This window comes from Bos indicus x Bos taurus, chromosome 23 (genome assembly GCF_003369695.1).
Source record: "Bos indicus x Bos taurus breed Angus x Brahman F1 hybrid chromosome 23, Bos_hybrid_MaternalHap_v2.0, whole genome shotgun sequence".
In the NCBI taxonomy this organism is placed as follows: Eukaryota; Metazoa; Chordata; class Mammalia; order Artiodactyla; family Bovidae; genus Bos; species Bos indicus x Bos taurus.
The window spans coordinates 45,332,260-45,345,645 of NC_040098.1; the positions used below are offsets into that span (position 1 = coordinate 45,332,260).

Genomic DNA, 13,386 nt, shown 5'->3' on the forward strand with positions numbered 1-13,386 from the left:
CAGTTACAACTATCAGTACTGAAATATTTCTGAGCTTCATTTTAACTACAACTGGCTCTTATGATTTTTTTCACAACCAAATTCACAAAAGATATCAAATAGGCAATTAATTCATCTCTCTTAGCAGATTTTTTCCAGGCCATTCCTTATTATGAATCAATGTGAAACCCAGGGTTCACTCTGAAAATTTAGTGTTCAGCTGCCTCCTAGAACCTATAATGTTTCCTAAATAGTTATCATTTTCTTGATCAAAATGGAGTTATTTAACATAATACCTAACATATATTTTGCCATGAAGATTCTGTTAATAAGCCGAGAAACTCTGCAACATTTTTATAAAATTGGCACTAGTAAGTCTTCATTCACATGAAAGCAAATGTACATTTAAAAAGTAAGTTTAAATGTACATTTAAGAAGTAAAATTTGTACTTGCCCTCCATCAAATATTTTAATTCTTCTTGGTTCACTTTTGATTAAGGAATTTTCTTTATCTTGCTCACTGTTAATTTCAGAGGCATCTTTACTGCTGAATTCAACTACTGTGGACTTTTGATTACCTAATGCTCTCTGAAAGGGAAAAAAAAAAAAGAGAGAGACACTAATTTAATAAAGCTGAAAACACAAACACGCTGATGTTTCACTTGGAAATTAAAACACGGCAGAGTACAGTGCATAAGGTTAGCTTAATGGAAGGCATTACAAGGACGTAACAGCTTTAAAGGTCATTGCTTTCTCTCCTCCTTTATCTGTCGGAATCACAATGAACTGATAAATCTTATTGGACTTTAAAATTCCACCACATTCCAGTGACACCCCCAAATAAAGACTCTACAACCTCCCACCCTGATATTCAATGAACCTAATACGAATTTAAAAAATAAACTAAATACTGTTCTTAGAGCTACCAATCACTCATATTACAGCCTAAGCATACGTATGGAAAAGAGCTAGCTACCCCTTATGGCATAATGTCTCACACCCTGAAAAAGACGAGTAACTCCCCGTCAGTGTCAATGTGCGGTGAAGTTAAAGAAGTAGCCCTGTTTCCCAATATTTTAGCCTCCTCTTCCCCATCATTTTAAACCATAGTTAGATTTCTTCTCGCTATCCTCTGCAAAGTTCCTAATAGTGATGACTGTGAATTATACACCTCAGGTCAAAAGTTAGGTCTTGGCCTCACACTACTTAAATCTCTAGGAAAAAAAGCACTGAACACGAGGATAATGAACAGTGTGTGCTTTCCCTGCCGAAACGCTGCGACACCATCTCATGATTTTATACAGCTGCACTATTCCCAGCCACTTATCTCACTCCCCGGTCCACTCTGCCCTCAAAGGCCCCAGGAGGCGGGCAGCGCTGGTGGATCACGTCCCAGTGAGGAGGGACCCTTGTCGAAGGTCAAGTGTTAACAGCAAGGACACCAACTCCAGTCCTCTGGCCAAATCCAAAATAAGGCCCAACTTTTCTGATTAAGGGCCTCTTGATTCCAGCCTCCCCGACAATCTTCCTCTAAGAATCACACCACCAAGTAGACAGCTATTGTACTGCGAGGACATAGTAACATAATTACAGAGTAACATAGTTAAGTGATGAGAAGGGGTGTGTACCATGAACAGAGGGCCGTAGTGGCCTCACCAAGAACTCCGTTGGGAAGGCCCGTCCTTACAAAGCCAGGGGCAAAGAAGAGCAGCTGGCCTGTCTCAAAAAGGTGGTGTGAAGAGGTAATGGCACAGACCCTGACGAGTACAAATGCAACTGTCTCCTCCTTTTCTGGCAAACACACCCGGTCTCCCTGCAATCTGGAATCTATATACGCACACCTTTCCTTGACTTTGTACCTTTAACAGCAGCAATCCTATTGCTTACCTTCTTCTCAATACCAAATTCTCCCTTATCTTTTGCTCACATTCTTGCTATCAGATCTCATTTCTGTTCACCAAAGAGCAACACGCCAAAAGCTATACTATTTTCTTAGTCTATATGCTTAACTACTCTATCCATTATATGGTGTTGACACCTCATTTCTTTTAGCATCTGTCTATTCTTTTCCATTTTGAATTATAAAGACATCCACACTTGGGTGTGAGTCAACCTTCAAGCCTGAGCCTGATGGGCTGCCGTCTATGGGGTCACACAGAGTCAGACATGACTGAAGTGACTTAGCAGCAGCAGCAACCTTCAAGCCAGTAGCCAGCCCCCCATGGTCACCAGTCCATATAGCTCAAGCCTCAGGGATATCAGGCCGTTCAGTCCTGATACCTGCTAGTCTCCTTTGTCTGACCTCTTGGCTCGAACAGTTCTCCTTGAAATATCTTCTTCCTCGCCCTGTGTGATACCACTTTCTCCTAGTTCCCCTCCTTTTGAAATTCTCTTTCAGTTCCAATGGGGACTTTCTTCATTCATTCAACCCTTTAAATAGTAGGGATATTGATTGGGATCCGTCCCAAGCCCCTCTCTCTTCTTCACACTCTTCCTGGGCGACCTCATTAATTGCATCTATGCACTGAAGGATCTCTACACCTTCCACCTGGAACTCTTTTCCCAGCTCCAAATCTGGGTGTGCCCTCCCAAGGCATTTCTACCAAGCACTCAGCACTGAAGGAGAGCTAGTTTTCATAGGTGCTTCAGGAACATAGATACACGAAGCTCTGTTTAAATTCTCATGCTCAAGTCTCATTTTCCATCTGATTTAGTAGACATAGAGGCTAAGCACCTGAAAATTAAATTCTGAGTGGTCTAGATGGACCCTCCTCCACTGAGAAAGTATCAAAGGCTCTCTACCACCATGTGCATTCCTTTGGTCTTTATTGACATTTCCAACTTCAAACTAGGTCAGTGTCTCAAGCTTCCAACACCTGCTAGCCACGCTGGACTCCTCGGGGTTCTATAAATGAACCACGTTCTTTTTCACTTCCACATCATTTGGCAGACTATTAAAATTTCTCATTTCTGTTTGCTTGAAAAAAAAAATTCTCTACTTTTTTTTCTTCCTTAAAGATTCAGCCAAAGTATCACGACTCTTGGAATATCTTCCTTATATTCCTTGAGTTACCTGCTAGTGTTAGAGACTTCCTTCTTTTAAAGTTGTATACACTTCTAATACTGGTACTGTGATTATTATCTTATTGATAAATAAATATTTATGAACCTGTATAACCTGTACAGATCAAGAACTTAATCTACAATTCTGAATGTCCAGAGTCCAACCTAATACTCTTATTTATGTATTTATTCTTAATCATTTAAATGATTTCCTCATTTTATAAAACCAACTCTAATAAGATTTATTTCACAAATAACCCAAACTTAATACTTTTATGACTTTTCTGTACAAATCTTGACCAAATTAACTTAATTATCAAGTGTACAGTTATTTTGTGAATCTTTTCTCTAGTAGTAAGATGATTCTTATAGCTACACAGAACGAGATATGAGATTAGCATGGTCAGCGGAGGGTGGTCAGATTTGCATAAAGCAAGGATGAATGGCTCTCTGCTTCTATTTCAAAATGAAACAGAACAATCTCCAATATTCACATCTCTGTTCCCCTTCATTAGCAGGGACAAAGCATAAATGTAGTCTTCTGTCACCTAACAAGAAAAACAAATCCTTAGTATAAGAGACAGATAAAAGTAAAAATACGATTATATGTACCATTAGGACTTAAATTTCCGCCAACAGAAAAAAAGTGCTCAAGGCAGGTTATCATTTTCAAAACGCTTAAAGACAGAATCACTGAAGGGACTCTGGGTAATCTTGATCAATATAGCTCCCTAGGTAAACTTGTCACTTTCTTTCAAATAATTCTACACTTAGCACAGTTTGTCATTCAAAATTAAAATACAACCTCCAACTGAAATGTTTGCAGGCATCCAGACAGGTGGAAACTAACTTGCACAGACTCTTTCTGAAGATAAAGGATATTTCAAGTACCTTGCTTAAGTTGCTTTTCCACTTGCTTGAATAGACCAGTAAGTCTGACTTGAAATGGGTGGTTATTGCTTGACAGTACAGAGATTTTCCGGTCTTCTGCTTGGAGTTCAGGAGAGAAAGAGCCACTTTGGTCGGCAGGCCGAGTGGGTTGGGGTCACTGGCGCTCACGGTCCAGTCAGTGTAGGCCGAGGTTTTCTGGTCCTTCTGCGGCAGGTGCAGGGCCTTCTGTCTCATCAGGCAGCACCACGTGGAGCTCGTGGCTGTCTTCAGGCTGGGGAAGGACGTGGACGGCTGTGTGTCGCCAGCCTCACGCATGGAAGGAGTCGTGGCCGCAGGCTGGCTCTGTTCCTGGACGTTCGCTTTGTCGCCTGGATTTTTAATCCCTGGAGACTTCCTTTCTTGGTGGTTGTCTATGGATTCCAAAGGAGAAATGTGAGTTTTCTCTGCAGGGGCAGCTGGGTTTTGAACTGTTGGCGTCAGCAATGCGGCTGACGGGATGCTTTCAAATTCCTGCACTTCTTTCATGGGTTCTCTAGCCACAGGCTTGCAGTGTCCTGATGACACGTTATCGGCTGGTGACACAGCAGTCAAGTGAAGAGCCTCGGTACTGACTTCAGGGTGAGGAAAAACATCCTGCTCCAATGTCACAGCCTCAAGGGGCTCCGTGGTACACACCTGCCTCACCAGCACAGGCTTCTTCTGTTTGCTACCATCAGGAGCTCTTGAACCCACGGCTTCCAGTGGTCTTGTGTCTGTTGCACAGACAGCTCCGTTTTCATCCTTGGCTCGCTTCTGGTGCTTTTCCATGGCGATGTCTAAACTATTTGCTGGGGAGAGCATCCTTTTACTGGAAGCTGAAGATTCTTGCTGTGGGGAAAGTCTTCCGACAGACATCTTCGGTGTTGTGGGCGAGGATTCTGATGGAGATGGGTTTTGGCCCATCTCTGAAAAGACAGGTTGGCCGACGAGCTCTCCCTCTGGGTTTGGCAAAGCATTCCGGGGATCGTTTTGCGGTTTTGGTACGGAACTTTGTTCTTCGCTGATTGGCACCGTACTACGATTAGCCTGGCAAATCGGCTGATTGGAAAGATCCTGGGTCACTAGGATTTGTGGCAGAGCTGTGACTGCAGCGAAACAGTACGTGGAGACCTGAGTCTGCAGGTGTGTGGACAGCGTCAAGGACGTGGGCCCCTTTGGCACCTGACCACCGAGGGCCCCAACCTTCAGGGGTGGTGGAGGACACGAGTTAGATGTGGCTTCTGCTAATTTGGCTGGTAAGGTCAGTGAGGTTGCACGAGGGGTGGCCCCGGCTGCATCTGAAAGACCTTGCTTTGGCAGAGGTTGCACAGGATTAGAAGCGCAAGGCTGGCTCGAGGGGACTGCCAGACACTGGAGCTGGTACTTGGGAGCAAAGCAGTCCTCACTTTTAGAAGGTACACAGCCACCACCGGGGCTTGCATCTGGTTTGACACTCTGCGTAGAAGACACCTGCAGGGACATGTGTGTGTCTGGGTGGCTAAGGGGCACAGGGATTTGATTCAACAAGTGTATACCTAGAAGCTGTTGAAGGGGAAAGAGGTTTGGAGAGTGGGAACTTGCCATTTCTGCTCGCACATCCTTCACTGGAGTCTGGGAGTGCAAAGTACTTGCAGGAAACTCGGCTGAAACTGTGTGAGTGAGCTGAGGCCCCTGCAATGGCACTGTGTTCACAGCGGGAGGGGCGATGGTCTGGAAAGATAATGGGTTCCCGGGAGCCAGCTGATTCTCCGGAGCGATGTTTAAAGAGATCTGCCGTATCAGTGGGCCCCTCCGTCTTTCCAAGAGGGGCACGTGCCCGGCGACCCCCACGCCAGAAGGGGATGTCGGAGGATGCGATTCAGCCGGTGGCACCTTCTGAGATGGGGCGATGCTTCCACAGTCGAATGACTTGCTTCTGAAATCGGACACCTCCATGGACGTCTGCAGGCAGTGAATCTGTTCTGACGCAGCCCGCCGCATCTCCCGGTGACCCCCCGGAACACTCAGTGTGTTAGAGCCAGCGGGAATCAGGAGGAAGTCCGCTTTGTGCAGAAAGTCGATTTTGGGGGAGGCCTCGGTCTTAGAAACGTCCTCCACGTCTAAAGAGGCGGAGAAACTCGAAGTGTGCGATAAACTACTGTCCCTGCTGAGACTCCGGGAGAGCGTGGAGTCGAAACTCGACTCCGCGGAAGAATGCTCCATCTCGGCCAAGCGCAGCCTCTTCTTCTTGGGCGGCAGTTTCTCCGTCGGCAGCTTGGACAAGGTTTCACTCCGCTGAGGCCAACTGAACTTCTCCGATTTCTCCGCATCGTGGCCTTGGCTTTCCAGGTCCCGATCTGGCTCTTCGGTGACCAGGATTTCTGGGACTTGGATGCTGTGCTGCCGAACGAGTCTGGAGGGCTGTCCGAGCACATGCCGCTCACCTGAGATCTTTCTGGAACCGTCCTGAAGTTCCCCTCTTGGAGCATCGGACAGCGTGGGCTGAGACGTGTGCCGGGAAGGGCAGCCTTCTTCTTGGGAAATTCCTCTGACGCTCAGAGACCCCGGCTTGCCCGTTCTCAGCTCCTGGAAAGGCACGGGGGACGCGCCTTCGCCAGCATCCAGCTTGTCAAAGGCCCCGGGCCTGCTGAGCGAGTTTGTGTGCTGGATGACCGAGATGCCGGCCCCATGTCTCTTGGGCTCCGCCCTGTCCTGGGCAGCCGAACTCATCGGCTCTTCCAGGACGGACGACGGCTTTGGGTCCCGGGGCTGGTTGGGGCCTCTGGTCCCGAGCTGAATCTGCGTGGTCTGCCGCTGAAGGTTTCGAGGCTGCAGCTCGCTGGGTATGGCAAGGTTCTGCTGAGACAGGCTGGGAGCCGGGCCCAGCGCGCTCTGAGACCGGGAGCCCTCGGAGCTTTTCGGAGGTGCTCCACTCTCGTTCTGTTGAAGTTCGTCGTCATCTCCGACGCTTTTCATTTTCCTCCTTTTCCGCATCTGGGTCGTCTGTTCCCAGACCCCGGTGGCCCCGGCGACCCTGTAGTGCTGTGCCCCACCGGGCACTGAGCTGTGCTCGGGGTCCCGCACAGCGACCTTGGTTTTTGGTCCGTGCAACTCTGAACAGTAAAATTTCTTATGGTTTTCAAAATTTTCCAGTTTCCGATACCTGTTTCTACAGGTCTCGCACTCAAACATGGTCCCTCGCCCTTGGTGAGACTTCTTCTTTTCCAAGTGTGAGCCCGGGGCCGGGGGCTTGCTCCTCGGGGCTGCAGTCTCCCCGGCGGGGCTGCCTCCAGGATGGCCCTCGTCCCAGGGCTGTCCGGCCCCGAGAACGTGGTTTTCGCTTGCTGAGGAGTCTTCCACCGCTGCTTGTCTCACCAGGGTGCGGGGATGTCCACTCTGGGTCACAGAAGGGTTAGGTCCTGGTACGAAGACATCATCATAGAAAGCCCCGATTTTGTCATCAAAAGACTGACTTCCTCTCAGTGGATGCGGGGCAGGGATGATGCTGGCAGGTACTGCAGAGTACCCAGTGGTGGGCATGGAATTACTCCTGGTGATGGGCAGGCAGTCGAGGGAAGGTACAGATAGAAGAAACACTTGCTTTGATTTCTCTGTGGGGGTGAAAGGGGACTTTGGTATATCAGAGCTTGAACTTGTTCTCCGTCCCATTGGTTTCAAGTCAAACTGAAAAGAGTCCTTAAAGATGTATGACTTGGGGGAATCGATGCTTCCCCGGCGGGAGAGGGAGGTCCTCCGGGGCTTCACACTGTCCAGCTGCTTGTCATCCACCAGGGCTTCGTTGTCTGAGATGAGCTTCGAGATCCGCTCCTCGAGCGTTTTCGTAGCCAGCGGGGGGCGCATCTGACCTGGGAGGAGGGGTGCTTTTTCACCTGCTGGAACAGCAGAGGCTGCTGGTGTGCTGACCCGAGGGGTTGAGGGCCCGCTGTTCTTCGCAGAGTCCTGCTCTGGGGCGGGTAGCGTCCTGGCAAAGGGGGTGGGTGGACTCACGGTTTGGTCGGCGCTTTCAGATCGGGAAAAGTACCCCGAATCCGTACTTCCCAGGCTGCGAGGACTCAGCAGTTTTCCTTGCTGCTCTTGGCAGTAATCGGTGGCCTGCTGCCTCTGCAGCTGGGCATGCGCTGCGCCCACAGGGGACTCTGGCTTTCCGTCGGGCTGACTTGGGTCGCCTTTCTGATGGGCCTTCTCATCTGCCTCCAGGGAGGACGCCCAGGCCGGGTGGGACAGGACCCGGGTTCCCTGAAGGTCCTTCTGTGTACCAGGGAGCTCAGGCTTGGAATCCGTAACCTTTGGGCTGTCAACTCTTAAAGGGGACACGCTGATGGGGTGGACCACAACCTTTGGTAACTCTGCCACGGCCTGTGATTCTGAAGACCCATCCTGCAGTGCAAAGTCACCGACCATGCGCTCAGGATTGCTTGGAATGGAACCTGATTTTGGTAAAGCTTCCGAGCTGGACAGCATTCTTATCATCTGCACCGGCTGCAGGTCCACGGAGCCCGGGTCGTTTGGCCTTTCATCGCCAGCGCCGTCCTCTTCACTGTCTCCACTGTCTTCCACATCCGAATGGATGCTAAGTGCTTTGGGGGACTCGTGTGACACGAACAAGCCGCCGGCATCTGGCTGCAGGACGAGGCCCAGTTTGATAGTGTGTGCGTGGGACTTTTTGTGCTTGTACAGGTTGCTTTTAGTCTTAAATGAAAACCCGCAGGTCACGCAGGGGTAGGGGCGCTCCCCGGTGTGGGAGCGGATGTGCTTTAGAAGCACGCTGGGCTTTGCACAGGCTCGGTTGCAATACTCACAGATGTATTTTCCTTGCTTTTTTGGCTTCTGATCTTTCAGGAGAAGACTGCACATTTGCTCCACGCTGTGGTTAACCACAGCAGCGACAGGGCTCGAGTTGTAGATGGGCGTGGGGGGTGACTGTGTGGAAGGCGTGGGGCTCACTGGCACTGAGACAGCAGCGTCCACTTGCTGGTTGGACGGGGTGACCTGAGTGCGGCCGGGGGGTGACGTGGCCGCGGCGGTGTAGACGTGTTCAAGCTGGGCGTTCTCCTGGCCCTGCAGGCTTGCGAGGGATGGGGGGAAACCCGAACACGCGGGAAGCTGCTGACTTTGTGGGCCGTGTTTAGGCACAGGGAGTTCGTGTATGTGATACGCGGGAGAGGAGGCCGGGACTACCGCTGGGTCCCTCCTCTGAGTGGCGCACACTGGCCCGGAGGGGTACAAGGTCCGAGGTGGTAGTGGCTGCTCTGAGGGGGCAGCCGCGTCCGGCAGGTGTGGGTCAGCAGCCTCCCGCGGGCCGCCATGCAGGTGAGTAGGGGCGCGAGCGGTTTTATTTGGTCTCAGGTTTTCAATCTTCGCGGCACAGGGTGAGCCCTTCTGCGACAGGGTGCTCAGCTCTGGCTCCATGGCCTTCAGCAAGACGTCGAAGGCGGTGTTTGCAAATGAGGAGGGTGGGGAGCTGTGGCCGGAGGAGGCCGGAGCCTCACGGTGCTCAGCTTTGCCCTTGCTGGGCGGGGACCCAGGGTCACTCTTTCCCTCGGGGACGCCGGCCTTGGCGAGGTCGGGGCCCTCCGACCGCCATCGGCGTGGCTCCGACGGCTGCAGCAGAAGTGGGGGCTTGCGGGGACAGACGGGGGCTTCGGGCTTGGGGGCCCCGGCGGTCAGCCCTGGGGTCTCCCCGTTGTGTTTGGTCAGCGGCCTCCCCCCGGCCTTCGCCGGGCTGTGGCTCTGCTTCTTGTGGGGCTCCGCTGCGCCCGCGAGCAGGGGGAAAGGGGACTCTTCGGTATTTTGTCTGTGTTTGGCCTGAAGAGGATTTCTCAGAGGGGATTTTGGTATTTTTTTCAGGTGATTCTCTGCTACAATCTTTTTCCGTTTCACACCTTTAAGCGATTCGGAAGTTCCTTTGATGCCAGCCTCTAAGAGTTCTGTTCAAAAAAAGGAAAAAAGAGAACCAATTGGTAAAGCGGTAGGAACACCAATTATGATTTTTTTTTAATTAACATTACAATCACGAGGGTGTTAGGACAACTGAAGAAGGCAGTTTAAGGAAAGCCCGTTTTGGATAAAACTGTATTCTAGCATTCTGGTGATATGCTGGCCATCAAAAATCTGTTGACCTTACTATATACATTTCTACAACACTGTGTTCTCTCTTGACCTCCATCTCACCAAGGTCCTGGGTGTTTTGTTTCAAAACAAAGTTATCCTCCACCTTCACCCTTGCAGCTGAGGACCCTAGAACAATAGTCTGAGAGAACTGGCCCACAAAGAAGAAAATCCAACTTTTTCACGCTGGGTATTTGTCTTTTCACATTTAGTATCTTTTAAAGCAAACGTCTCAGCAAGTTTCTAAAATAATAGCATTGTTCGAAAATAGGCAATACTGATATCCTTATGGGCTTCCCATAAGGATAGCTCAGCTGGTAAAGAATATGCCTGCAATGTAAGAGACCCCAGTTCGATTCCATATAATGATTTTTAGAGCAAACGTAACTCAGATGATCATGGGATATTCACTAGTAGAACTGTGATGAATTGCAAATATAGCAATTATATCCATAAACAAAAATATGAAAGTAAAATAATACACTTATTAGTGACTCTTCAACAACCAAATTTTAAAGTCAGAATGATGTAATGGCCTTTAGTAAAAAAAAAAAAAAAAAATCACCATTTTAATTGCAAAAAATATTCAATGGCTACATTTCTTTGCTGTTAATGATAGCTGAGTAGGTAGCTAGATAGAGCTTATTACAGGAGAGAAGAGATGAAACCACCTCCATTTCTCCCTGTGTTGAAATAAATCACCATTCAAATGGCATCAACCACCCATAATCGCTGTCAACTATTGTCAACTCTTGTATTTTTGAGCAATAATTGCTTGCCATAATTTAGTTTCTTTCGATTTGTTGGATCCTTGGGCACATAAACAAAAATTATTCAAGCTTATATTACTTACTTATAGGGAAGCCAGATACTGTAATTTCTCATTATTTTCAAAAAGCTGTTACAATGCACCTATTTGAAATTCATATTAGACCCAAATGTCTACACCAAAATAACTACTTTGCATTAACTGAAGAATTTACATAAAATAAAAATTTCTAGTCATCTTGTGACATCAGTTTATGTGCGCTCATGTTTTAATTTAATGGAAAAAAAAAACATACTAATCCACTAAAGATACATTTAACCACTATAATCAGAGAGGCAAATAAAAGGAGGGAAGGTCTCATGATGAAAATACTTGAGCTAAAGAAAACTAGAAAAAAGAAAGGTATCAGTATTGTTGATAGAAGTGAAGTCACTCAGTCGTGTCCGACTCTTTGCAACCCCGTGGATTGTAGCCTACCCAGGTTCCTCCGTCCATGGAATTTTCCAAGCAAGAGTGCTGGAGTGGGTTGCCATTTCCTTCTCCAGGGGATGTTCCCAACCCAGAGATCGAACCAATGTCTCCCACATTGCAGGCAGATGCTTTACCATCTGAACCACCAGGGAAGCAGTATTGTTGATAACCTCTACAAAATGACGTTGAGCAAATCTTTTTGATTCTTCAACCCACTCAGTTATAAAATGGTATTTCCCCACTGGTTTTCCCTCTTCAGGACAAATGCAGGAACGTCAGTGATGTACTTGATGCCTCTCGTTAACTACACAAGCAGGAGGGCGAAATGAAAAATGATCAGCATCTCGGGTGAGAAGTTTCCCCACTCACTTCCCAAGAAGCTGGAGCTGGGCTGAAACAAGACAGCCACTAGGCTGTTAAAAGAGACGCAAAAACAGAGCAGAGCAGCCCCTTGGAGGAGCGGCAGTTCCCAACTCAGGCGACTCTCAGAGCAAAAACACGAAGAGATTTGAAAAAAAACCTGTCCACGCCAAGCCCATCCACAACCCAGTGTGACCTGAGCCTTGACTGGGGTGAACATGTTTATTTTATATTTTGCATACTTTCTGGAATAAGATTTTACTTTTAGGTAAAGCTGTTTGTCCAAAAAAAAGTTAAACGATAGCTTACACTCCAAAGGAAAAAAAAAAAAAAGCAAAAATTCAACTCACAGGCAAATTACCAAGAAATACCATAGGAAGTTTTAAAGGGGACATTCTATGTATATTAAAAAAAAAAAAAAAAGACAATTCAACTTTGTATTTTAAGAAAATGAAGTTGAGATGAAGGGGAAGGAATGACTTAAGATCCCTATTTCTTTATAGAGATCATTCTTCTAAATGTGAAAAAAAAAGAACACATTTTAAACAGATTTTATGAACCACCTTTCAGTTTTAAATGAAGACCCACTCATCTCTCTCTGATGAATGTTTAGAACATTTACACTCTATTTGCATAGTGGTTTTACTCTTTGTTCTTTGAATTTTAATACCTGGTGCTAATACACCATTTCTTTCCTTAAAAAAGCCTGTCCAGAGAAGCCTGCTGACATCGTAACAAGTCATTTCTCCTCCTTGAGGTGACTTGCCTTTTTTCTGCCTTCCTGTCTGCAAGAACGTTTCTTTTCAAAGTCTAATAACAAAACTAGTAGTCAGCTCAGAACTGACCATGTACAACTTTCAATTATTTTTTTCCTGGAACACAATGAACCTCTAAAGGAGATACATTTAGTTTATTTCAGAAAAGTTTTATTATTTATTCAAATACATTTTCTGGCCAAGTTTTTTTCTTTGGGGTGCGCTCTTTTACATTACTGACATCAATTATCTTTGTGCAGGACCATCCTTATGATGACTTAAACTGCTTCCATCTTTGTGTTTCTCTCCTGCTTTTTCTAGAATTATCTAAAGCTTTTCCCCTTACGTCAATAATTTGATTTTTAGGCCATTAAGTTCCTTGCTGTTTCAGTTTTATTAGTTTTGGAACGACATTGTTTTGTTCCCTAAGTTCTATATTTCCCATGTCATCTCATTTTATTGCCTCATATTATGTGTGACAGTGTGTGTGTGTGTGTGTGTGAGCGCGTGCACACGCATGCGCTAATTGCTCAGTTGCTCCAACTCTTTGTGACCCCATGGACTGCAGCCTGCCAGCTTCCTCTGTCCATGGGATTTCCCAGGCAAGAATACTTGAGTGGGTTGCTATTTCCTCTCCAGGGGGTCTTCCTGAACCAGGGCTCGAACCCCAAGTCTCCTGCATTGCAGGCGGATTCTTTACTGTCTGAGCCACCAGGGAAGCCCACTGTGGCTTTAAATAAATTTATTATCTTACTAAGTTTAAAGAAGCTTAAAAAACGCTTCTGTTTCTGAGGTAATAATTTCTTTGAGGCTGAACTTTTGGTCCTTCTCTTCACACTCTCTCTGCTTTTCTATTACCTGAGATCATGGGGAATCACCATGGGTAGCGTTCAATGGAGAATATGATCCCAACAGTGTTTTTCTGAGCTGTGTTCATGCTTCTAAGATTTTGTTGGATCTCCTTTACCATTC

The 13,386-nt window shown here is 47.2% G+C and overlaps 1 protein-coding gene across 8 annotated transcripts in view; it reads right to left on the reverse strand.

Annotated features, from left to right (window-relative positions):
• Positions 1–13,386, reverse strand: part of HIVEP1 (human immunodeficiency virus type I enhancer binding protein 1) — a 136,280-nt gene that overhangs the window by 27,702 nt on the left and 95,192 nt on the right. For all 8 annotated transcript variants that reach the window (XM_027525264.1, XM_027525261.1, XM_027525262.1 and 5 more), the window contains 2 exons: positions 3,934–9,878; positions 434–567 (listed from right to left, as the gene is read on the reverse strand). In XM_027525264.1, coding sequence (XP_027381065.1) covers positions 434–567; positions 3,934–9,878 — 6,079 coding nt within the window. The remainder of the gene's footprint in view (positions 1–433; positions 568–3,933; positions 9,879–13,386) is intronic.